Source organism: Astatotilapia calliptera, chromosome 8 (assembly GCF_900246225.1).
Source record: "Astatotilapia calliptera chromosome 8, fAstCal1.2, whole genome shotgun sequence".
NCBI classification, from domain to species: domain Eukaryota; kingdom Metazoa; phylum Chordata; class Actinopteri; order Cichliformes; family Cichlidae; genus Astatotilapia; species Astatotilapia calliptera.
Genome location: NC_039309.1, coordinates 655,001 through 680,000, shown reverse-complemented (window position 1 = coordinate 680,000; position 25,000 = coordinate 655,001). Strand labels below are relative to the sequence as shown.

Genomic DNA, 25,000 nt, shown 5'->3' with positions numbered 1-25,000 from the left:
AACAGCCGCGCTTACTGCTTTGCACACGCTACACGCATGATCGAACTGTGCGTGTAGAGACCAGCAGGTCACCTTTTCTGCGTCGCACAAAGACACAGCACGTGGAACCAAGGATCTCAAACTTGGACTCATCAGACCAAAGCACAGATTTCCACTGGACCAATCCATCTTTATTTATGAAGCACTTTAAAATAGCTAGCACAGGACCAAAGTGCTGTACAGTAAACAAGTTAAGCAATAATAGAATAAAACAAAACAGTAAAAAATAAAACACATAAAACATAAAACAGACCTATATTTACACAAGATAAAACAGCATAGAATCAACTAAAACACCTAAAATAAAAACCAACAGGTCAGAGTGAAGAGGTGGGTTTCAAACCAGGCAGAGGAGAGGCCTGTCCGAGGGCAGGTCGTTCCACAGGAAAAGCACGATCTCCTCAAGGTTTACGCCCAGTCCTGGGTGCATGCAGGCGCAGCTGACCTGAGAGAGCAGGTGGGTGTGTGAGGCTGTAGCAGCTCAGAGAGATACAAGGTCGGCACCGTCTTTTGGATAAGGGCGTGAGACAGCACCTTGGGGAAACTTTCAGCTTCGCCAGGCTGCCACTCTGGCGGCACTTATGCTGGAGGTGTGGAGCTGGGACACGGCTCCAATATTGCCCGATCTTTGGCAAAAAGTCGGAGATCCAGTAGTTTGGCGATCATACACCAAGAGAGAGTTGACATTTATCACAACAGTCAATAAAATCAGCACAAACAAGCATAACACTGGCAGTGACAGACGGCACACACACCGGCGCCATCTTGGACGTCTTGTCCTTGTGTTTCTGGGTCCAAACTGCTGCTTGTTGCTATCCCTTAGCAGCTGTTTGACCATAAAGGCCTGATTCATGTGTCTGCTACCGGAGCTCTGTGTGGCATCTCTCTGGGCTCTAATCTGAGCTGGTAACTTGTGATTTCTGAGGCTGGTGATGAAAGTATCCTCAGCAGCGGAGCGGTCTCTTGGTCTTTCCTGGGCGTCCTCGTGTGAACCAGTTTCATCGTAGCGCTTGATGGTTTTTGCGACTGCACTTGGGGACACGTTCAGAGTTTTAATAATGTTCTGGACTGACCGAGCTTCAGTTCTTACAGTAATGATGGACTGTGGTTTCTCTTTACTTAGCTGATTGGTTCTCTCCATAATATGTTGTCAAATATGGCTGCCAGCTGTGCACCAACCTGACTCTGCACATCACACCTGATGGCCCCAACGTCATTAAGAAGGCAAGAAACTCCACAAATGAACCCTGACAGGCTCACCTGTGAGGTGAAACATGTCAGGTGACGACATCATGAAGCTCACTGAGAGAAGGCCGAGGGTTTGCAGCGCTGTCAACAAAGCAAAGGGCGTCTACTTTGAGGAATCTAAACTATAAGACATATTTAGAATTATTTATTATTTTGTCTTTGCCACATAATTCCACATATCTTATGATTTATCTGATGTTTTCAGTTTGTATGTGTAGAAAGTAGTAAAAATAAAGAAAAAACATTAAGTGAGAAGGTCTGTCCAAAACTTCTACTGCTAATGTCAATAAAACCTAATTTATTTTTTCAGTTGTACAAAAAACTGAAAATCATAGACCACAGAAATGTTTCCCTTCATGTGTGAATGCATCCATGAGTTAAAGATGATGTTAAGCTTCCTCTCAGTCTATGAGAGCAGCTTAGCATGAACCTCAGAGTAAAATAATCCTTCTTTATCTCATGCAGAGCAGCCTCTGTTTACGCCATCGTTTAATCACCAAACATTATATATTTTTATTTTACTTCTTATCAGAGAATAAAGGTGCTTCTTTCCATTACCAGACTAAATACAGCTAAGTATCGTAGAAATTCATTGATACTGTAAATATTAATAGAGATCAAATGCAGTTATACTTATAAAGACCTTGTTCTGCAGCGTGACACTAGCTCTACTTTAAACTGAGCGCTTTTCTCATCCTGTGTGTTAGTTCAGTGTTCTGCTCAAGGGCACGTCAGCGGGGTGAAGGTGGTCTGGATTTGAACCTGGCTGCGAGCTCTAACAGTAAATCTCTTACTTAAGACCTCGCACTAATTTTAGAGTGTTTGCGTTGTTTCGTCCCGAGCGACCAGCAGCAGCTTCTGTTTCTGCCGTAATCTGATTCCACAGCTTCCAGGAACTAGTCAGGCCCCTGTTTACACAACAGCACAGCTGCAGAAGCATATTTCATTCAAATCTGGCAGACGAGCGAGGCTCGCCCCACAGGTGAAGGGCAGAGCGCCTAAACAACCTGAGAAGTTGAAACTTTTGCGTCCTCTGGTTTAGAGGTCGGGACAGTCTGTCCTTTAATAACTGAGCTGCGTTTACAGGCGAACCTCTCAGCAATGTTTCCATGCGCTAAAAATACTTGAGCAGCAGCAGGGTCCTCCTGCAGGTTCTCCTCTCAGCTCATTACGCCCTGCGGGATCGGCCGGAGCAGACGCAGACCTCTCAGAGGCTTTCCTCCTTACACTTCACTTTGAGCATGCTCAGTTGGGCTTTTTAAAATCAGACGCCACAAAGTTGGAGTCCAGATACTGGATCTGTGTGTGTCATCCACTGAGGTGCTGAGCTTTCCTTTGAGGTGATCCTCGGATTCACGCGGTGCTACAGGGTTCAGGTTTGTTTGTAACCTTGATGCACGAGGAGCTGGAGGATCTAGCAAAGTCTCCACACCTGTGGTACCACCGGACCTCCAACGCCCGCTCCTGTCCTCACCATGTAATCTGGAGGTGGAGCTCTTCCTTTGAGACGGCTCTGTTACGGACACTTTGCCGAACGTTCTCGTGAAGACTGAAGACAAGTTGTTTGTTCACACGTTCGTAGTTTGACCAACATCAGATTCCAGACTCGGTAGAAGTCGGGCAGCTTACGAACTCCCCGTCAGCGCCATCTGGATGATTCCAAACCAACATTCCTGAACAAGTGGATTTACTGTTCAAATAAAGTTTGGCGATGAGAGAGCCGATTCCCGTCCCAGCGAAGGAGCAGAGAGAGCGGCTCCCCAGCCTCCCTGCTCCTCCCTCCTCTTTCTCCTTCCCCATCATCTCGTACTCCATCCAGACATCAAAGAAGTTCCCGTTCTTCCACGTGGTCAGATGCTGCAGGTAAAACCATGTCCCTTGTTGGGAATGCCAGACAGGATTTAGCATGGGAAGCTAAAGCTGAACCCCGGTGTTTCTTCCCGGGATCGATGTCCTGTGTTTAGTGATGTGTGTTTTTGTTTCAGATACGAGGCGGAGAACGCCTTCTTCTCCAGTCTGAAACTCACTGACTTCAACATCATCGACACGCTGGGAGTCGGAGGCTTCGGACGCGTCGAACTGGTATGATCTGACACTTCAGGAAATTAGATTCATCTGTGCATCACTGAGAGTCGGAGGTAGTTTTATCTGAATGTGTGGATGCAGACTCACTGTGGAAGGCCTGCCACAACAAAAAGATGGTTTCTGTGATGTCACCTACACGTTTGTGTCAGCCTTTTCTTTGGAGCCATCAGTAAGTGGACGAGAGGGCGGAGCTCTAAGCTGTCAGATAATGCTTGCTCGTGTGCTTTGATCGTCTTCATACACTGCATCACAATGATGTCCCCAAAATCCTGAACTGGAGCTCCGCCTTCAATTGGTCTGTTAGTACGGTGACCTCACAGCAGCCATGTTATTGGCCACATGATGTCATTAAAAAGGCTCCAACAGCACAAACATAGTCCAGAGGTACCGCTCAGGTGAAGCTAGCAGCTACAGGCACCTGTGTCACAATCCACCTGTCAGTTAAAGAGGCCACGCCCCTAATAATGCAAACAGGCTAGCTATTCGCAGTATCTTACCAGTAAAATATCTGTGCTGGTAACTGGACACCAGTCCTCATGTGATTCATGCTCTGCAGGTTCACAGAAACCTCAGAGTTTCTGTCCAGCGTCGCCATCGTCCTGCCGTCCTAATAAATCTGTCAGGTATCAAACATGTGACCCTGGCCTCAGGGCGCCTCACATCATAAATTCATCCACAGCTTTATCTGATTAAAACAGGTCATAGTGAGAAGGTTTGAGGTGATGGAAAAATGTAAGGGGGGGAGGGCGGGAGGCAGCGGGTGGTGCAATGCAGCTCAGGGAGTCGAGTTTCTCTGCCGCAGGAGGCGGGGCCTGAAGGTACTAAAGGTCGAAGGGGAAGCCCTGCGGAGGGTTTGCCCAAAAGCAGGAAGGAATCCCCATTCAGGGTCTCCCACCGTTCCCCTGGGGATATTTTTGGAGTGTAACTCTGCTCCAAGGAAAAAGCAGACCTCCGACCTCCCGACTGTCTCACCGCAAAGACTACGAATCATGTGACGCCTCAGAGCCATCAGCGTACCCACCAAACAGCTTCAGGTTTTATCACAACCTGCGTGGTTTCTAGGCTGAGTGCGAGTTCTCGTAAATCAGAACAGAAAAGTTGTTTGTGTTCGATTTCACTTTATTCTCGTGGACCTGATCAGGAACATGGATCCACGGTGACTGACCTCATCCCACAGTCTGTCTCCAGACGGCCTGAAACCAGCCAAGCACTGCACAGATGCATTAGAGAGGAAAACGAACCCCAGTTTACTAACGTTCAGTTTACCGTTGTCTTCACTGTGACTCTGACTCTGTTCAGTCCTTCAGAACTAATCAGATCAGTTGTTCCTGAGGTTGTTAGAAGACTTTAGTTTACAGGTTGGACAACATGTCCGAGTTTCCAACAGTCTCACAACGAGTGACTGCAGCACCGACCGAGCAGACCATCAGAAATACGGCAGCTAATGGCAACGAGCGGGACATAACCATCAGCAGTGCAGAGCGGCTGAACGCTGTTAAAGTCACGAACGACCGACTGACCCTGGAAGCAGCTCAACTAAACAGTCCTTTATCAGAAGGGGAAGTTTTCCCGTGTTTGTCTGAGTGAAAAAGCTTCCAGCTGCTGCTGTTTCTCCGTCAGCACCGATGGTGTCGGTTACCGAGGAGGGGGTGACCTCTCAGACATGTCGGAGTAAGAAGTCAGGACCGTAATTTGAGGAATCGGTCCAGGAATAGAGGATTGTGTCATCGCCTATGAACAGCACACAGCGAGGTGTTTACAGCGAGAGCATGGCGGTCGGCTTACGGCACAGATTCCCCACAGAGACGCCGCGCAGCTGCTCCGCTGTTTACTGACATGTAACGAAGAGCTGATGTACCAGCAGAGGGACAGACCCCCGACAGAGCTGCGGGGAAAGTATCGGACCTCTGCTCATCTTTGTATTTGCATACTTGTAACACTGACTCTGTCCATCGAACACGTTTTAATATTAGACTAGACTCAGCACAGAGTACAGGATTTAAATGATGATTTAAATAAAGCTTATTCGTACCTACCTGACCATTCTGAAAGTGACTGCCCTCCTCGTTAAATCTGCCCTCTGTGCCCTCTAACTGTGACCTTTTTTGGAAAGCCGACTCAAGAAATCACTTAAATAGAAGCCTGCAGGCGTCACTGGGCTCAGTTAAGGTCAGAGGTCTTCCTCATGTGATGTTTGTGTAATGTCTGTATGGTCAGAAGGGTAAGATGGCGCTGGCAGAGGTCGGCAGCCTTAACAACAAATTTCCCACACGTGGGACTAATAAAGGTATAACGGTATCCTAAGGTCATCACACAGAGTCATCTCACATCTGCCACCAAACATCTGGATGGTTCCCGAGACTTCTGGGAAATATTCTGTGGACTGACGAGACAGAAGCTGAACGTTCTGGAAGATCTGAGTCCCGTCACATCAGACTAACAGTGCTTCATAAAGAGAGCATCGCAGCGGCAGGCAGACTCCGTGGTGGTCGTGTGATGGTCTGGCTGCTCTGCTCCAGGACGGCTCGCCGTAACCGACCAGAAAACCCTGAAGGAGGATGTCTGCCCATCAGTTTGTTTTGTGATGTTCAAGAGCACTTGGTTCTGCAGCAGGACACTGATCCGAGTCAAAGTCCGGACTTAAATCAGACGAGATGTTTTGGCGTGAAACCCCTCCAAAATGTCTGGATTCAACAAGAGGGGCCAAAGTTCCCCACAGTGATGAGAAAGACTCACACATCACAAACACTTGATTGCAGTTCTTGCTGCCGATCATGGCACAACCAGTTATTACCAGTATAAACATCCATGTGCTTCGGTAACTTTTTCCCTGAATAAATGAAAAGATCTTTTAAACACTGTTTGTTGTATTTGCTCTGTTGTCTTTGTCTGATATTGAATTTTGTGATGATCTAAAACATGAAATGAGATGTGAGAGCACAAGACTGTGGACCAGTAAGTTTTTCAAAATAAAACAAAAACAAGAGTAGCATGCTTTTTTAGCTTGGAGATATTATGAAAGTGGCGCGATACACAGCGACTGAATCGCAGTTGTTCTAACTTTAGCCACATTTTGTTAAACTTTAGCCCAGAGGGTACGTCACCATCTCTGGAAGTGTTGGACCTCCTCTAGAAAATAAAGCTTCCTGGGTTTGACTGATGCAGGTGTATCTAGCTGCGTCGCTAGCTCTTTACGCCCTGTGCTTTTAGATGTTTTTACCAGATCAGGCTGTGCGTGCATTTAAAGGAAGGACCCGTTGTGTTTGTTCAGGTGCAGCTGAAGAGCGAAGAGGCAAAGACGTTCGCCATGAAGATCCTGAAGAAGCGTCACATCGTGGACACGAGGCAGCAGGAGCACATTCGCTCTGAGAAGCACATCATGACCGAGGCGCACTCGGACTTCATCGTCAGGTCGGCACAACAACCGTCACTCGAGGCTTTGTGTTTGATGGAAACAATGAAAGATGCTTTGCAATACATACTTTAATTCAAAGATGAATTCTTAAGTAAAATATTCAAAAACACTTAATTGTTTTATGACATTTTGTATCAGGCAAAAAAACCTCATCAACCTGCCGATCAAAGTCATGTGACCAGAGTTTAACATTGGTGTAATATTGTGTAATATTTATATTCATGCTCTTTGATATATAAACTTTGTGGAAAATTTGCAGTGAGAAAAAAGTTTTACAAAATAAAATCGTTGAATCAGATTTCTTCTTTCTGTTTCTGGCTTCTAGACGAAGCCTCGTAAAAAGTAACACAGGCTGGAGTCTGGCAGGAAAAACATTCATGTTCGTGGGCTTTTTAAAAACCGACATAAACACAACGTAACCGTCAGAAAGATGAGCTGCTGTTGTTCTTTGTGCTCAGGTTGTACCGCACCTTTAAAGACAGTAAATATCTGTACATGCTGATGGAGGCGTGTCTGGGCGGAGAGCTGTGGACCATCCTGAGAGACCGGTACGCGTCACACTAAACTCTCATCATGTACAACTTTACATATTTTAATAAAATGTAGTAAAATAGTTATAGTACAAAACGGTCAAAAAATCTTCATTTAGAACAAAATCAATGAAACCGTCATTTGTGAAACATGAGACGAAACTTCTGATGATGTCACCTCAGACTGAAGGATCGTGTCTAACCTTTTATTGGCTAAAGCCCAAATACGAAACGTGCACATTGCAGCCTTTAAAACTTGTCAGTGAGTCGTCACAGAGGCTCAGGACGTGCTGAGAGCGCCGTCACAGCTCTTTAAACTCCGTTTCAGGGGCTCCTTTGAAGATTCCACCACCAGGTTCTACACGGGCTGCGTGGTCGAAGCGTTCGCCTACCTGCACGCCAAAGGCATCATTTACAGAGACCTGAAACCCGAAAACCTCATTCTGGACAGCCGAGGATACGCCAAGCTGGTACGCACTAGCACCTCCCTTATTTTTGACAAACAATCAGACGTAAGTCGACGAATAGCGTCAGAAAGGAGGATGCTGTAAATTTGTCATCACATTCACATACTGTGAAGAGCTCTTCGGCCTGTTTTTTTCAGGTGGACTTTGGCTTTGCTAAGAAAATTGGTTTTTGTAAGAAGACGTGGACGTTCTGCGGGACGCCGGAGTACGTCGCTCCAGAGATCATCCTCAACAAGGGTCATGACGTCTCTGCTGACTACTGGTCTCTGGGTATTCTGATGTACGAGCTGCTGACCGGCAGGTGAAGATCCAACTCGGTGCTGGACGTTTTATTTTTTTGCTTTTGTGTGTGTGGTTCAGTGTCTGCTTGTGTCTCCAGCCCTCCGTTTTCAGGTCCAGATCCAATGAAAACCTACAATGTCATCCTGAGAGGCATCGACATGATCGAGTTTCCAAAGAAAATCACCAAGAATGCCGCCAGTCTCATCAAGAAGCTCTGCAGGTAGGGGGCGCTGTCTGAGCCACAATTCATTGTTTTCATCTCCAGGAAAAGTATCTAACCATAGCTGTGCTGGCAGGGATAATCCTTCAGAGAGACTCGGCAACCTCAAAAATGGAGTCAAAGACATCCAGAAACACAAGTGAGTGAGCTGCTCACAAAACATTCTCATGAGGATGACCTTTGACCTGTCAGTCTGAATATGAGACAAATCTGTGTGTGTGTGTGTGTGTGTGCGTGTGTGTGTGTGTGTGCGTGTGTGTGCGTGCGTGTGTGTGCGTGCATGTGTGTGTGCGTGCGCGTGCGTTGTGTGCGTGCGCGCGCGTGCGTGCGTGTGTGCGTGCGTGTGCGTGCGTGTGTGTGCGTGTGCGTGCTCAGGTGGTTTGAAGGTTTTAACTGGGAGGGTCTGAGAAAAGGAACGCTGACTCCGCCCATCACACCAGATGTGAGTAGAAATAAAAATTCACTTTTTCTTCTTGAATCGTCAAAGCCTGAAGATTCCCTGCTGATTTTTAAAGTTTAAAACAACAAGTTATTTTGATTGTCTCCTGATGTTGGGAGTCTGCTTCATGTATATTTTATTTAGTCAATGGTAGTTTTCACTCGGACACAGAGGCACTTAATGACAAGTTGGTAGGAATCCTGATCATCAACTTCTGTCCTGCACTAAAAATCTGATTTGATGTTGTTCGTGCTGTAGACTGGCTCAGTATGTAGTGTTAAAATCAACCATTTTTATCCTCACTGAGAGAAAAACACTTTAGCAAAGACACCCTGATAATAAGTCTTATGTTTAGTTGGACATGATTTCGGTATATTCTCTAATAAATGAAAGAATCAAACTAAAACGGGGATTACCATCCCTGCTAGAACAAGTTTATAAGTGAAATTATTGAATTCCACCCATGAAAGTTAGTAAACGGACCTGTGAGTTTATCTCATCACTGTGAAACGGACAGCTCTCCATATTTACATGGACCCTCAGCCATGAGGTCAGTTTTAGTTTGGGTCTTGACATTTTGTGCACATATTACTCGTGTTTTACTCCTCTCATTTCCTGTTTCTTCGTCTCTCACAAAAAGTACCGAAGAGAATGAAGGAACGTAATCGAAGGCAAATTTATATTTGGTGCATGTCCAACCGGGAAGAACCCAGATGGAACCAGGACACGCTCCAGAGACTGAACCTCTCGGCTTTTCTGGTGTAACTTATACGTATTCAAACTGGCACAACGTTAAATCTGTTGTGAAGAGTTCCTTTAGCTTCAAACAGGTCCTCCCCATCGTCACCTCGAGCTTCTCGGTCGATTTCTCTCTCCACCCCTGTAAAGTTGTGACTTCTGTGTAAACTGTTAAAGTCATTCAAAGTTTGCTTTGATCGGTCTGCAGGTTTTAAAGGGGTTTTATTGTTTCACCTTCTGTCCAGGTCTCCTCTGCGATTGATACGAGCAACTTTGACAGTTTCCCTGAAGACACAGATGAACCACCACCAGATGACAACTCTGGGTGGGACTATGACTTCTAAAGTGGCAGCCATCAGTTTACACCAACACCCAGAGCTTGACACTTTATGAAGAAGACGATGACTTCTCAGCGGGCTGAACGAAGGCTGCGTGGGCATCTTGGTGAAATATCCTACCTGAAGTGATTGTGTTGTTCTAAGCATGGCTGTAAACTTCTAGGAGTCAAACGCTGAGGATTTGAGGACCTAGTGCATGGAAGTTCATAAAGGGAAATGGACTCCAGGCCTTTCCTTGGTCGAACTGGTCAAGCTGGTCTCTGCTAACAAGAGGAACCCACCCACCATCACACCTGAGAGCAGGAAGCTGAAGCAGTTCAGGCATCAAACAAACTGCCTCTTAACATCACACGTTTGTTCTTTTTTCATATTAAGACAATGTAGGATGATTTCTCGAGGCACTCGGGGCACGAAGTCAGTCCTACAAACATCTTTTGCTTTGAGGGTGATTTTCAGCAAATAGATAAAAGCATGTTTTTAACTTTTACAACAGAAATGATGTCAGCTTTTAGAAACCTGTCGGGACCCCGGGAGGTTAACGGTACAGCTACAAAAAAGGATCTACAGCATAGAAAAAGTCAGTGATGCCTCTGAATATCTCATGAACCCAAAGAAGCCTGATTCCTTGTTTGGCTACAGATGAACTTTGGTCATGTCCCTCCAACAGAAGTCAACGACCTGCGCAGCTCTATCTTTATGTGCTGTTTACTGCTGCAAGAGTTTCTGTCCCATATGTTGCTGTAAAACAACTTCTTTCAGCCCTCTGAAATCAGGAAATGAGTTTGATTAACACATAAACAATTTCTCGTTACGTTAACCGGCTGCTCCTTCAGCCTGTATACAGCAGCCAAGACTGTGCAGTAACTTCATCCACACAATACAGAAGAAATAATTGGATGTTCCTTAGAGACAAAACAAATGCCTTGAGTTAGTGACACAGCACAGGCCTTTTTGGATCCTCATTCAACCGACACGTTTCACAGGAAGTGATGTTTACCATAGATCTGATGTCTGCTTTCATCAAAGATACCTGACATCTTGACAGTTCAACAAAATCATCCCAAAGTGTTTCTGGCAGCAATGAACAAGGCTAGATTACCAACCTACCAAAGTGGGGAACTTCTCCAAGGCCCCAGGTCCTCCGTGGTTCCACAGACCGAAGGACTTATTTATGATAATTACTTTTAGTAACGTCAACACAAGGTTACCCTGTGAGGACTTAAACCAGAAGCCCTCCTGCATACTTCCCCTGTGACAGCATCACTTTCACAATCCGAGAACAACGTCGAGTCATCCTTCCCATACTTCCTGAAGACACTGAAGGCATCATAGTCCTGCTTTTCCTACAAGTGGAAAACTTGTGCTTCTCTCAAGTGGCCTTGATAACTGACAGTTGAACTTTGACCCCCTCAGGGGGAGATCACTCTCCTACTGCTTGCTGTTTGATTAGGTGGTAGATTTGGAAGGTTCTGGAGACCCTCACAGAGGGCTGGAGGACGGTTATGTTCCTCTGTGGCGTGAAGAACCGCACCGAGTGAAATAAAGACAAACTGAGACCGAACACACAAACCTGAGGTCACCATGATGCCTTCACTTCCTGTTTCATTTTCTGGAACTTCAGATCCAAAGACGGATAGAAAGAAAACAATGCTGGGCGTAGTAGCGATCTTCACCCCCAAAGGATGACGGGGTAGTGATGCAAACATTTCTTTAAGCTTTCCTTTCTGTCATTCTTTATATTGTGAGTCTTTGAATTGCTGCATGAGAACTGATGTTTTGAACAATTTTCCAAGACTTCCTCCATGTTTTTTGGACATGAATTAGACAGCGTGCTTTGATTTCTTCTGAGCTGTTGGTCTGAAGACGTTTAAAACTGTGCAGGTTTCTGGAGTGTTTCCATTTTTTTGCAATGCATCAAAACCTTTTTGTTCAGAACACGTTAGGATGACGCGTCTACGACTTGGCGGTGGACAGGTGGAGAAAAAATAGCTTCCGTTACGTCTTCATGCTGACAGTAACTCCGTCACAAAGTGGACCTCTAGTATTGTTGAGTTGATGAGTCTGCAGTTTGTTTGCTTCCAAACATGAGATGAAAAGATCAAATTTGCAGTAATTTAAATTTGTACTGATGACGTGTTTTTGTGGCCTTTTGTAAAAGCAGCTAACAGTCTCCAGTTTGTTATGAAGTCTTTATCTTCAGCAGTCGGATTTCGCTGTGGTTTTTCTGTAGAATGATCAGTGATGTGACGTCTGTGAGTTCTGCATGACAACAACAGTATGTTCAGTTTTCACCGGCAGAGGGCAGCACACAGTCAGACTTCCACAAAGTAGCCTGTGCTGGGCTTTTCCAGCAAATATTCCAGTGGAAAAACATGAAGGTGGGAGTCCAGTGAGGGATGGAGACCTCACTGATGGTTTCTGGGATGTGGAGAACAACACCACCTACGAGCCTCGCTAATTATCAGTAATTTCCTATTATATCTGAGTAGTTTGAAGTGGAGGACGACTTCATAGTCTAAAAACCTCAAACTAGAATTTTCAATCACAGGTCATACTTTACTCAAAACGGAGAAATATCTGTTTCCTCTGACTGACTGGCTCCATCTGCTGGACAGAGCTAAAATACTCCTGATGGGGACAATCAGAGTCCGACGACAATAAAATGCACAAAATAAATAAGACACGTATTTGGACCAGAAGGAGAAATATTCATGTTTATATCAAAGTCATGATGCTTTGTGTTTGTGTGATGAAGCTCAAGTGTCATTGGTTTATTTGTATATACTGGGGATATTGTGTTTTGATGATGTTTTCAGTTGTTTGTTATTATTATTATTATTATTGTTATTATTACCTTTGCTACAGTGGCTGTTGCAGTAGCTGAAGAAGCCTTCTGACTCTTTCCGTCTCTCAGTGGAAAAAGCTTTACGGTGATGACTGTTAACAGAAAAACTCTTTGCCAAAGCTGCTCAATCTGTTTAAAAAAATAAAAGCTGTAAAAAAACAACATTTCTGTTTTTTATTTATAAAATGAAGCAAAAGAAGAAAATGACATTCAAAATTCTGACGTTGTTCCAGCCCACAACACAATAAAATATATTATTAACATGAAATATGGGAGTGTGAGGAGGGTGCACAGGTACTGGTGCATTTAAACACCTGAAGGAGGCGCAATGGTGCTTGTGCGTTTGTGAGTCCACACCGGGGTAAATGAGCCTTCAAGTGTAGCGCTTCATGACACCCTTAAGACGAGATTTCCAAGCGAGACGTGGCTTCATGGCAGTTATCGCCAAGTTCTCAGCATGAACAATTAAGAATACTACATGTGAATCCAGGGTTAAATTACATCTTTATTTAAAGTGAGAATTACATTCAGGTAGAGATCACATTTACAAAGCACGAGGAAGACAAAATAAAATGTATGAACAGCAAAGTTCATTAGTTAAAATACACATTTACAAATGTAGGTAACATTTATAATGTCAAGAAGCTGAACATTTGTTGCTTTGAACAATAACTAGATGGATGTTAGTGAAACAGTGCTGAATTATTGATCGCAGCCAAAATAAATTCATCATTAATTATTAAATATCATCCTAAAATCACAAGTCAGGAAAGGCAGGGCTGGAAGGACGGACTCGAACCACAGACCTCAGAAACTGAACAGCAAAGAGATGGGTTTGCAACTTTTATTTTGAAACAACCTCCGGGTGTTGTCGCCTGAGGTTGTAGATTTGTTTTCTTCCAGCAGTCACATTTCTAATCAGTATGAAATATTAAACACGTGACATGATCCAACAACCCCGCTGATCAGCGACTTTATGTCGGTAGAAAATTGAAAATTGTTGAGTTGGCGACTTTTAATTTGAAGGACAGTACCGTTCTTCCCGCCGTTTCTCCTCTGTGAGCTGATGATGGCCGTATCAGCGGAACTCCGCTCAAAAGCCGGCGTAGTGAAAGGCACGGGCGCGGGTTTCCGAGCAGATGTAAAAAATAAATGAGATTCGCGAGCTTTTCTGGAAGTATTAGGTCATATTCTGTAATTCGGCCAACAACACATCATCCATCTGAGAGCTCCTCTTTAAATACAGCTGCCATTTTATCCCCGCGTTTTCCCGCTTCTCCCGTCTATACGATGTGGACGGAGAGCGCTGCAGTACCACTCTCCGCCTGAAGTGAACAGAATGCCTGGGTGGGGGCGCTGTTTCACCAGATCATGACAAAAATAACGAGTAATACATTTTATGAATGGCATTTTAAAATGACCGATAAATAAATAATTGCGAACGCTTCACGACCGTGCGTGTATTCCTCGCGCCAGTGACCATGTTAGTCTCCTCTGTTTCGTTCCCGCGTGTGTCACAGGCAGAAACACGTCACCTGTGGGGCTACTTCTGTCATATGTAGGGGCGCAGGTGACATGCAGCCCCTACATATGACTTACTCACCGGTTTAAAGTTTGCAATTGTTGGGGGCGTGGCCTCTGTGACTGGCAGGTGTCGCCATGGATGCAGGATGATACAGGAAGAGGCTGACGAGCCTCCGTCTTTTATGTACAGTCTGTAAACGGTCGCGGTGTGAGCGCCTGACACCTCAAACTCGTACAGCATGCAGTGTTTCCATAGAAACGCTGTGGGGACGTGTCACTGCGTGTTCAGTTTTTGGATGTGTGAGGAGAAGCACGTAACTGCTCCTCCTCTCCTGTTTTTATGAATGAGAATTAAACACGTACTCACACACGATGATGTCAGCAGGAAGCCCCTCCCCCACCGATGCGGGAGAAGCCTCATGACCAGAGAGAGAGCGGCATCCTCCTGTCTTCAGATGTCTCTCACCCAGCCGTCTCCTCCTCAGGGGGAGAGAGAGGGCAGACATCCCTCTCCCCCTCCTCCTCCTCCTGCATCCTTGCTCCCTCCTCTCCTCACGAGCCTGAGGATGAGTAATCCAAGCAGGGAGGAAGGGCAAGAGCTGCAGACGGAGTGAGTGAGGGAGGATACCAGCATCATCATCATCATCAGTGAACGTGCAGAGGCAGAGGATGAAGATTCAAACCCGTCCTGCAGGTCTCTCACTGCTGAGCGGCGTCCACCCGGGGATGGCTAATTCCTGGAGTGGGAGAGAATCAGCGGAGTGAATATTTCTGCATGCTGGTGGATTTCACCTGCACTGGCTAGCTCCTGGAGAGTGTGTGCATTTGTCTGTACGTGACTAATATCTGGAAGAGCTGGAGGGAGACGTGTTTTTCTGGATGGTGCTGGTGTAATTCCTGGAAGGGAGGCTCATTGACTTATGCTTTAAAACTGTGGGATAAGACTGTTTCCTGAACACTAAGCCCCCGCTCTGTGCTTCCACATGTGACGTATCAGAGATCTGGCTAATATCTGGAGTCTTTCATTGTAACAGTGCCTCACTGCCCTACATTCACCTCACACACACAAACACACACAGACACACTGCGCCTGGAACCTGGTTAATCTCTGGACCAGCGTGTCTGGCATGTTCTGCTTCTGCCTGCAGAGTTCCCTGCAGAAGCTCCAGGCTCTGGAGGTGGAGGGGGGGACATCGCTGGGGTCATCCCCCGAGGAGAGCCCCCCTCCTCTGGGCAGCAAGGAGCAGAAGAGCCCCCGTGGTCGGGCCGAGCTCGGAGGGAAGGAGGCGAAGACGCTGGCGCTTTGTCACGGCGTCCCTGCAGACGAGAACAGCCCGCCAGGTACACACTAGTGATGGGATTTCCGGCTCTTTTTAGAGATCCGGATCTTTCGGTTCGGCTCACTAAAAAGAGCCGGCTCTTTCGGCTCCGAACCGGCTCTTCAGGTTGTTTTGTTGCTTTAATTAATTTATTATTAACAATAATATAAAATTATGCACAAAAGGAATTACTAACGTAAAAACAAGTGGTTTTATTTATATATGTTTATATATAAATATATGCGGTGGCCCCTAGAGACAAAACACGTACAAACTCCAAAACACATTTCTAGCATGAACTGAACTTCCAAAGCAGAGCTACTAGATCACTTAAATTACACAATTGAAAGCATGTGTGTATTGTTTGTGTATTTATACACAGGCACTCATATATATATTCAAATAATTTAAAAAAAAAGTTCATTTACCTGTTATTACCACACACCAAATCCGGTCGTTGGTACTTGCTGGCTTGTGTAGCCACTAAGTAACAAAAGCTCAACACTGCGCCCAGCATCCTGGAGCACTTCTGTTGTCTTTTGTACGTGTTTTGAGTTTTTATGTGCTTCTGAGTTTTTATATGCTTCTGAGTTTTTATATGCTTCTGAGTTTTTACGTGCTTCGGAGTTTGTACGTGTTTTTACGTGTTTTGGAGTTTTTACGTGTTTTGGAGTTTGTACGTGTTTTTACGTGCTTCGGAGTTTGTACGTGTTTTGGAGTTTGTACGTGTTTTTACGTGTTTTGGAGTTTGTACATGCTTCAGAGTTCGTACGTGATTTGAAGTTTGTATGTGCTTTGTCTCTAGGGGCCACCGTAAATATACTTTTATTTATTCACTCCACATAAAATGTAATAAATAAATCATATAATACAAAAATCAACTATTCACATTTCAAGTTTTAACTATTTAAATTTTCAGCTTTTTCCTTTCACAAATTTAAAGTGAAAAGAACACAAAACACTGCAAACCACAACACAATTAAATATAAATTATAATATGAAAACTAAAAGAAGATGCATATTCTCTGTCATATGGACCTGCATGAATAAACTTTCTCAATCCTTTATCATCTGCAACCGAAAATAGTTGTGGATGATTACTATACCTTTCTAATGTTGTTGTCCCTGCCTCTCTTTCTCTCTCTCTGGCTCTGTTCCTGTGCTACTGAGTGTAACTACCGCCCCTCCCCCTCTGCCCAGCGTAAAGCACAAGGCTCGCGTGCAGAGTGAAGCGGGAAAAAAGTGCGAGAGAGAGGCTGAGAGAAAGAAAAAAAAAAAAAACCCCACGTGACGGCTCGCGATAAGGAGCCGGCTCGCGTCGTTCACGTCAAAGAGCCGGCTCTAAGAGCCATTTCGTTCGCGAACGACCCATCACTAGTACACACACCTGTCAGTCTGTGTGTGTTTATAAACTGTTGTTTTGTATGTGTGTGTGTTATCATTGGAGATGATCCAGACCCTGTACGCAGACACACACACACACACACACACCTTCCAGTTTACCTGCACACGAAGCATTAGCTGAGATAACTGTTCACACACTGTGCGTGCGTGCGTGTGTGTGTCTGTGCACGCTGCTATTACAAACAAGCTTCTGTGAATTTACAGAAACGTTTGCACAAAAACTTCATTTCTACAGTCAATAGTGAAAAATGGAGCTTGTAAAACTTAGAGGAATACAAACATCCATCATTCCCTCACATCCAGTGGGCCGGTTTAGAGTCTTTAGCGGGCTGATTCAGGGCCCTGGGCCTTATGTTTGACACCTCTGCTACATGTGGTTCTCAGTTGGGTCCAGAGGTCCTGGAAGGTCGTAGCAGTGGTGAGAGTGTTATTTTAGTCATTTTGACTGTTCGGCAGCTGCAGGCTTCTCGGCATTCTCCGAGTTTCAAACACTTTTTATTGAATCCGCTGAAAACAATAGAAACAGGCAGCAGACTGAGCTTTGGCATTCGGACCCTTGTTGGAGTGATGATGACCGTTGACAGCACAGAGGAGCAACGCAGTGATGGAGCGCTCCGTCGATGAATGGGCGTGACAGAGTTTTGATGTTCTGAACTTCCTGTCCTGATTCTCTAAACACGGAAACTAACCTGTTAACTTCCTGTCGTTGGCCTAAAACAGCTGTAAAGGTATAAGCGGGTAGGATTGTGTCAGCACGATGGTATCAGCTGTATGATGTCACAGAATTAGAGTTCAGCTTCACTGAAACACGGCTGAAGGTAAAACTGGATCAGTGTTAACAAATTTCCCACGTGTGGGACTAATAAAGGTTATCTTATCTTATCTTAGTGTTCGATTAGCTAACTGTTCCCACAGCTGCTCAGCGTTAGGCTGCAGTGATATATATTTACATACATGTGGTATATAAAGCAATTTAGAGATAATTATAGTTACTGTAAGCTGACAGCACTGCTGGGAGGAGGAGGCTGACCTGATTGTGTTTTGTGTGTCTGCAGAGCTGCTGACGTTCCTGACCAGACCGCCACAGTCCCCGCGACACCCGCCGTTAACCGCCATCCACCCCGGCCAGCAGCCCCCGACCCCCGACGTAGTGACGCCGCCGAGCCCCCACCACTCCCCCTACTCTCCTCAGAGGAGCAGCCCCGGAGGTGAAGGTGGACACGGCTCAGATGGAGGCGGAGCTCTCCTCCAGCTGCTGGCGGGAGGTGCCAGCCCCCTGCCCTCCCCCCGCTGCTCCAGCCCATGTCAGAGGTTTAACTCGGACCCGGACTCCGCCCCGTCGCCGCCGTGCAGCCAGCAGTACATCCTGTGAGTGCTGCTCTGAGGGGGGCGCTCTGATGTTCATCTGGACTTCCTGCTTTGTTTTCCTTTAAATGATGTCTGTGTACGTTTATGTCTGCTTCCACCCGTGCTGCACAGCCTGGATCTGGACCCTGGTGGTCCTGGATCTGGACCCTGGTGGTCCTGGCTCCAGGACCAACTGGACTCTTTGCTCTGGTTTCCAGTTTCAGGCTGCTTGAAGCTGTTTTGTGCTCGATGTCATGTGATTGGCGGGGAGAGTGCAGTGGAGTGGTTTGTGTTTGACCTGCATTAGTGCGGCTTATATAATCCGTCCTTCATCATCATCGTCTTCGGTTTGTGAGCCACTGCCTGAAGCTGTGACCCAGTTTTCTCGTCTTTGTTGTTTCACCGACAGCTACTTCCTGTCTGTGTCTGTGACACGCTGGCGTTGGATAACGTGACGGTTCCCGCGTTCAGGCTCAAAGCCGTGTGTGTCCTGCTAATCTTAAAAATGTTAAATCTCTTTGATAAATATATCTGGATATATCCCTGTGGGGTGGTGGCGTGCTCGTACCCGATGATGCCCGCCTGCTGAATCTGAGCGCTGTGTTTGTGTTCAGGTGTCGGGGCGACAGGACACAGGACTCGGAGGGCGAGCGTCCCTCGTCCGTGCCCTTCCTCACGAGACACATCCAGACCCTGAAGAAGAAGGTCCGCAGGTTTGAGGACCAGTTTGAGCAGGAGATGAACTACAAGGTAGATCCAGGAGGGGGCGCTGTCAGACTCACGGCACAGCGTTAAAGAGTCGTAAACGTCATCGCTCTTTACTGCATCATTTGATTTCTGTCGTCTTCTGTTTCAGCCGTCCCACAACGACAAGTACTCGAACCCGGAGATGATCCGAGTGATGGGCGAACTGGCCAAGGCTCGCAAGCAGCTCAAAGGTGACGGTCGCAGGCTCGGCTCAGGTTCAGCGTCTGTTGTGGGCGCAGGCTGCAGCCACGTGTTTGACAGCAACAGCTGGAGTCTCAGTAAACGTGCTCATCAGCTGAGCTGCGATCAGGCTCCTGCCAAACTGACAGTAAAACTGTGACCTCTGTGTTTCTGGTTTCAGTTCACTGACTGCTGAACTGGTTCATGGTAATGTGTGACTGTGTTTCCTCTGCAGAGCTGAGACTCAGGCAGTCGGTGTTCGAGTCGAAGGAGCAGGAAAGCGCAGACGTCTGCAGGTAACCGACTTCACTAACCCTGTGCTGACTCAGTAACTGTTCGAGTAGTTTGTGCGCAGAGTTACTGCAGCAGAGCTGGAAGGTTTTAACATGCTGCCTCTGCTGGATGCTAGAGGAACTGCAGGCTTTGGTGCTTCAGTGACGGCTGCCTGTATCCTGCAGGTACGGCGTGGGGCAGCAGGGGGCGTCGGAGCACAAACCGGCTCTGGAGGAAACGGTGGAGTCCCTGTTCAGGCGGCTGAGAGAGAAGAGGCAGGCGCTGGGTCTCCCTGACAACATGAAGGTCGGTGCTCGGCTCTGCGTGAGCGAACGCTTCGATTCATCAAAGGAATCAGGTTTCATTTTGTTTCACTTTGAATGTTCGTTATCACGCGCACAGACTCGACTCTGTTAGAGGTCAACCAGTCCCATATACAGGATCCGGTCCCATCCTGGCCTCAATGACTGGATCCGATATCGGGGAGAAATAAAAATGTAACCTGATCCAATAAATATCACAAACAGGAACTCCGCCTCCATTACAGACAGTAGAGATCGACAGACCACGTGACTTTCGCGCGTTGCATTGTGGGTACGAGTGGCAACAAAATCAAAACACTGCATCAAGCGCCAGCATTTCCAGCACCGGTAACCATTAACTCTGCGGTTTAATCCCCACTTGCATTTTATTTGCCCCAAAAACAGTTCTGTACAAAACGACGGAGAACTCGGCAGCTCCGCACGAAGACAGACGTGACGAAGAGTCAAAGAAAGTACGAGGAAGAAATCAAAGGAGTGAAAGGGTCAGACCCACACGAGCACAGAGTGGAGTAAGGACGTCAGCGTGCTGCACAACTTTCATCACGTTTATTATTATATGGTCCTAAGTGAGAGCGCACACACTCACAACATGTTTGGTAGCATCAGATCCTGCAACAAGCCCAGCTCCAGTTTACTTTGGTGGTTTGGACGACTCCATCTCACAGCTGCTGTTACAGGCCAACGCATCTATGTGTCGTTTCAGGTTGTAGTGTTACACAACATTTTCAGATCCAATAGAAATAAAATAAGTGTTTGGTAATTCATTCAATTCATTGTCTTTATTTATTACTGGCATCATTGTTTCATTCTGTTACAGAATCTCACAGCAAAGAGGCAACATTGTAGAAATCCATCAGCTTTATTAGCTGCTTCGCTGAAAAACAAATCAACAATGCAAAAACAAAACATCAAACAACAAACTGAGACAGTATCACTTGCTTCATACAACACTTGGGCGCATATATGCAGACGTGGCTGTTTTGATCTCGCTCTCTCTTCACCAATCAGATCTGGCTGTGGTAGCAGCTTGAAACCCAGGCTGATAGAGGGGCCCAGTCTGGATCGCATCCCAGCATTTTGTAGGCTGCTTTTCCTACAAAGAACAACAAACATTAGCCCGCAAAGCCACAGTGAACAAAGCAGCAAAGCAACGAATTCAATTCAAATTAAGACTTATTTGTAACCTACATCACCAATTATGATAAATGACGTAATAACTACAACAGCAGACTGACCTCTGTGGGAATGCTTGGAGCAGACTGACCTGTGAGCTGCAGCGTTCTGGGACGTTATATTTGCTCTTCGAACGGCTGCAATCCAGGCCGTCCGTCGCCTCTTTGTTACTTCGGAAACTCGGTTTGAACGATTTTTCTTCCACGACGGAATCCGATAACAACGATCTCTTTACCGTCGGCTTCCCGTGGCTGTCATGCGACCGGCTGTTGCAGCTAATAACACAACAGCTTCTTGCCATTTTTTGTTTCTTTTTATCGCTGTGTGACCGTTTTCACGTGAAAGCCTGCGTGCGCTAGTACCGCTTACCACTCGTACCCACAATCCTTTGCGGTTTTACCCCTGAATGACGTCACATCTCTATTAGACGTGGAAGTAGTGTCGTTACATTAGCATTCAGTTTGAGGGTTACAACAGGAAGTTATATATTTGTTGTTCTCTCGTGACGGGATTATTTACCAAACGACTGATGATGATTTTTATCCTCCTGTAACTTTGCTGTACAAAGAGCTCAAACTCCAAAGTTTCAGGAGGAGTGTTGCTGAACTAAAAATCAAGAATGTGGGGTCCTGTTTGGACAGCCCGGCGTGTGCGCCCCACGCAGGGGAAACAAACCGGCACGACGCCTGGCCAGTTTCATGGCTCGAAAAAACTATGAAAAACACTTTTTTCAGTCTTTAGTTTTGTACAGAAATGACACAAAATTCAGTCTCAGGTTAAAGGTGATAGAAACACTGACATCATCCTGATCAAACATGAGTGTGTTTGTTTATTGGCTTTAAACTCTGTTTATGTTCAGCTGTAAGTATAAAAGGCTCCATTTGAAGTTTTTGAGTGTAAACATGGTTTATAACAAAGTTTTTGAAATCTGCATTAAATTGCATTTAAATGACTTTTTGAATTTTACTTTAAGTCCTTCAAGTTTAAATACAAACATCAGTTTGGCTGAACTGTGAAGTACTTTGGGTGCAGCGTATGTTTGTTTAATAAAATTATAACAGAACAGCTTTAATGTTCTGTTTCTTAAACTGGAGCATGAAAAAACAGCGTTATTGATTGTAACTATATCAGGTTCACATCCGTATCAGCAGATATCCAATTTTCTGATATCAGACGTATGTGGTGCCATCTCTGGACTGTGTGCAGGAGATGACTCAGGCTCAGATGGTGCTGGAGAAAATCACTCTGCAGAAATGTCTGCTGTACTTCGAGAGTCTGCACGGCCGGCCGGTGAGTCCTCCCCCACACACACCCAGCAGGATCGAAGCCCCTCGTTTCCAACGCCGTGTTTTTATTCTCCAACTCCACGAGAGGAGCTTATTGACACTTTGTTGTGTCCCAGGGAACGAAGCAGGAGAAGAACCTGGTGAAGCCTCTGTACGACCGCTACCAGATGATCAAACACTTGCTGTGTGCCAGCCCCACCATCAGCACTATCGTAAGACGCACACCTGTCGTGTTTTAACATCAGCAGCAGCGATTTCATACGTGCGAACTAAACAAAGTTTCGTCAGAGAAAAACGGAAACGTGGGGTTTATCGTCCTCCTGCTGCAGCGCCACCTTCAGGACAAACTCACTGTGACAACAGCAGCTTTGAGTTGTTTATGTAGTCGAGATGATTTTACATAAGAGCTAAAGCTTGATGGCATTTAAGTACAAGGACGCTCTGTTTCTGTCTCAGGAGGAAGAGGATGGTTCTGATGAAGACTGCGTGAGTTCGTTGGCCGTCGATGAGCTTCCTGTCCCGCCGCCGCGCAGACCGGCCCAACCAGCAGCCGGCGAGGAAGACAGCGACCGGGACAGCGACCCGGCCTTCGTGTCGCCGTTAGACGAGGTGAAAGCCGTCCGGCAGCAAGATGCTCTCACCACAGCGAACCTGCACGAAGCCTCCAGGTGGGTGAAAAGTGACGTGCGGCGAGGCTTTGAAGCGTCTGTGACCCGAGCCGGTGCCACAGACGCGTCCGGTGCGTCCCAACGCATCTGACCTTTTACTGTTACACGGCTGCTAACACGAAGTTTCTACTCAGCAGCTCATGAAACGTGACAAACACGCAATAAACACGTCTGAGTGCTCACCTGCAGCTGGTCTGTGCAGCTCCTGCAGCTTGGTGTGACACGATGTTTACGTGGACGTGCTGCGGTCAGACGACGAGTCCTGCAGGCGTAACTGCGCCTGCCAGACTGAGCTCAGGGTCCTCACAGTCAGCCTGCAGCATGGCGCTACTACAGTCTGTATATAAAAGATGGACGCAGCTCCTTCTGAAAAGTCTGCACTCTGTCTAATGACCAGCAGGGGGCGACTCCTCTGCTCAGCTGATCTGAAGCAGAGGAGCGTGATTGGCCATGAAACACCTCGACGGAGCCGCGTCCATCTTTCGTGTGCAGTAAATCGCTCGGCGGCCGGTTTTCAGTTTCTGTTCCTGGGTCCAGGTCTCAGCTGCTGGACTGTCTGCGGGAGACCCGGGCCGAGAAGAAGGCGAGGCGGAAGGTCCTGAAGGAGTTCGAGGACGAGTTTTATCGACAGACCGGAAGGTGAGCACAAACTTTACTAACAACAGGAGCTTTTAACGCAGCGGCAGCTGGTTTTATTCGATGATTATACGAGCGACGTGTGCGGGCAGCAACCTCGTTAACTCGCTCCTGTGTTTCCTGTCATTTGTGCTTGTTGGACAGAATCTGCCAGAAAGAGGACCGAACGCCGATGAAGGAGGAGTACCAGGAGTACAAACAGCTGAAAGCCAAACTGCGCCTGCTGGAAGTCCTCCTCAGCAAACAGGAAGTCGCCATGTGAGGAAAACCCGAGTTAAACCGAGCCAGCATCACTTCTCCCAGTCCGGAGGGAAACTCGTGAAACTCGTTTTCCTCACACATTGAGCTTTTTCATATAAACTGAATGTGCTCGAGTCCAGGTGGAAGCTGTGGCGATAGTGGAGGAAGCTAAAAATCACAAAGTGTGTGTTTGTTAACCATGTGAAACACACTCAGGAAAGCAATAAGATCAACAAACAGCAGCTCGGCGCTGAAAGACGGCAGAAACCTCCTGAAACGTGCTCATTGGACACAAACCAGGAGGGCGGAGTTTAGCCGGCGTCACGAGACAAAACATCAGCTGTTTAAAGCGACCGCGTTCTTCTGCTTTATGGTGTTTTGCAGAAACTCCACCTGAAATATTTAATAATCAAATGATTTTATTGATATTAGTGCTGAGCTCAGTGAATTCAACACGTGTTGAAATCAAACAATGGAAAACGACGTCTCTCTGGAGGTGAAATCTAGTCTGTCAATCTTTCAGCGTGTCGTCGCGCCTGATCGCACGTCAGAGCTACAAACTGCATGTTCGTCCAGAGGTGGAGGCTGTACAGGTCGACACCACCAGGAGACCCGGAGTCGCTGCTGAACGCGACTTCTTCAATCATTCATGATGAGTTTTAGCACTGAAGCTACCAAAACGTGTTCGGGTTAAGTTCACAGAGTTAAACACGCGCGGCCATTTTTGGTGAGCGCACACTGAATCTTCTCATTTCATTGGTTTCTTTTGTTCTGTCAGTTTCGCTGACATCTGGTGTGTGTTGCCGTGGAGACGGAGGAAATGAAGCGTTTGCGTCACTGAAGTGGGACGTTCAGGCGTCACTCGTGCCGGTGCAGATGTATTTAAGTCAGAGCGATTTATGCTGAAAAAGGACATTTAAGTTTTTTCAGGTTGCTGTTGTAGCGACGGGTTGCTGCTGGAGTCTGTCGCGGTGCAGGCGCATGCAGGCGCATGCAGGCGGTACAGGCGCGTGCAGGCGGTACAGGCGCGTGCAGGCGCATGCAGGCGGTGCAGGTGCAAGCAGGTACGTGCAGGCGCATGCAGGCGGTACAGGCGCGTGCAGGCGGTACAGGCGCGTGCAGGCGCATGCAGGCGCGTGCAGGCGGTACAGGCGCGTGCAGGCGGTACAGGCGCGTGCCGGCGGTACAGGCGCGTGCAGGCGCATGCAGGCGGTGCAGGCGCATGCAGGCGGTG

At 46.7% G+C, this 25,000-nt stretch overlaps 2 protein-coding genes across 6 annotated transcripts in view; both read left to right on the top strand.

Moving 5' to 3' along the window:
* The window catches only part of LOC113027924 (cGMP-dependent protein kinase 1-like), a 53,018-nt gene extending 40,210 nt beyond the window's left edge, over positions 1 to 12,808 (top strand). For 2 of the 3 annotated variants that reach the window (XM_026177760.1, XM_026177763.1), the window contains 9 exons: positions 3,273 to 3,369; positions 6,644 to 6,783; positions 7,246 to 7,335; positions 7,646 to 7,787; positions 7,922 to 8,085; positions 8,164 to 8,286; positions 8,363 to 8,425; positions 8,662 to 8,728; positions 9,709 to 12,808. In XM_026177760.1, coding sequence (XP_026033545.1) covers positions 3,273 to 3,369; positions 6,644 to 6,783; positions 7,246 to 7,335; positions 7,646 to 7,787; positions 7,922 to 8,085; positions 8,164 to 8,286; positions 8,363 to 8,425; positions 8,662 to 8,728; positions 9,709 to 9,807 — 985 coding nt within the window. In that variant the 3' untranslated portion in view covers positions 9,808 to 12,808. Of the gene's footprint in view, positions 1 to 1,617; positions 3,151 to 3,272; positions 3,370 to 6,643; positions 6,784 to 7,245; positions 7,336 to 7,645; positions 7,788 to 7,921; positions 8,086 to 8,163; positions 8,287 to 8,362; positions 8,426 to 8,661; positions 8,729 to 9,708 lie in introns of those variants that run through there. The other variant, XM_026177762.1, reaches the window with a different exon arrangement.
* A 579-nt stretch (positions 12,809 to 13,387) lies between these two features.
* On the top strand, positions 13,388 to 24,998 carry LOC113027925 (protein FAM13C-like). 3 transcript variants are annotated; one of them, XM_026177765.1, is made up of 11 exons: positions 13,388 to 15,511; positions 17,949 to 18,261; positions 18,855 to 18,990; positions 19,097 to 19,178; positions 19,403 to 19,463; positions 19,626 to 19,746; positions 22,143 to 22,226; positions 22,339 to 22,434; positions 22,679 to 22,890; positions 23,428 to 23,529; positions 23,671 to 24,998. In XM_026177765.1, exons 1-11 carry the CDS (start codon positions 15,298 to 15,300, stop codon positions 23,786 to 23,788), a joined length of 1,539 nt encoding a protein of 512 aa, XP_026033550.1. In that variant the 5' UTR covers positions 13,388 to 15,297; the 3' UTR covers positions 23,789 to 24,998. The 3 variants fall into 3 exon arrangements, with proteins under 3 accessions (XP_026033550.1, XP_026033549.1, XP_026033551.1); XM_026177764.1 differs by having other exon boundaries at positions 22,110 to 22,226; XM_026177766.1 differs by lacking the exons at positions 22,143 to 22,226; positions 22,339 to 22,434 and having other exon boundaries at positions 13,389 to 15,511.
* Positions 24,999 to 25,000: the final 2 nt, after the last annotated feature.

What these genes read in the sequence shown, in the direction of transcription:
- LOC113027925 (XM_026177764.1), top strand. Translation starts at nt 15,298, where the DNA reads ATGTTCTGCTTCTGCCTGCAGAGTTCCCTGCAGAAGCTCCAGGCTCTG. An exon ending in GGCTCGCAAGCAGCTCAAAG is followed by an intron (nt 19,179 to 19,402) that starts GTGACGGTCGCA and finishes TTTCCTCTGCAG; the next exon opens with AGCTGAGACTCAGGCAGTCG. An exon ending in AGAGTCTGCACGGCCGGCCG is followed by an intron (nt 22,227 to 22,338) that starts GTGAGTCCTCCC and finishes GTTGTGTCCCAG; the next exon opens with GGAACGAAGCAGGAGAAGAA.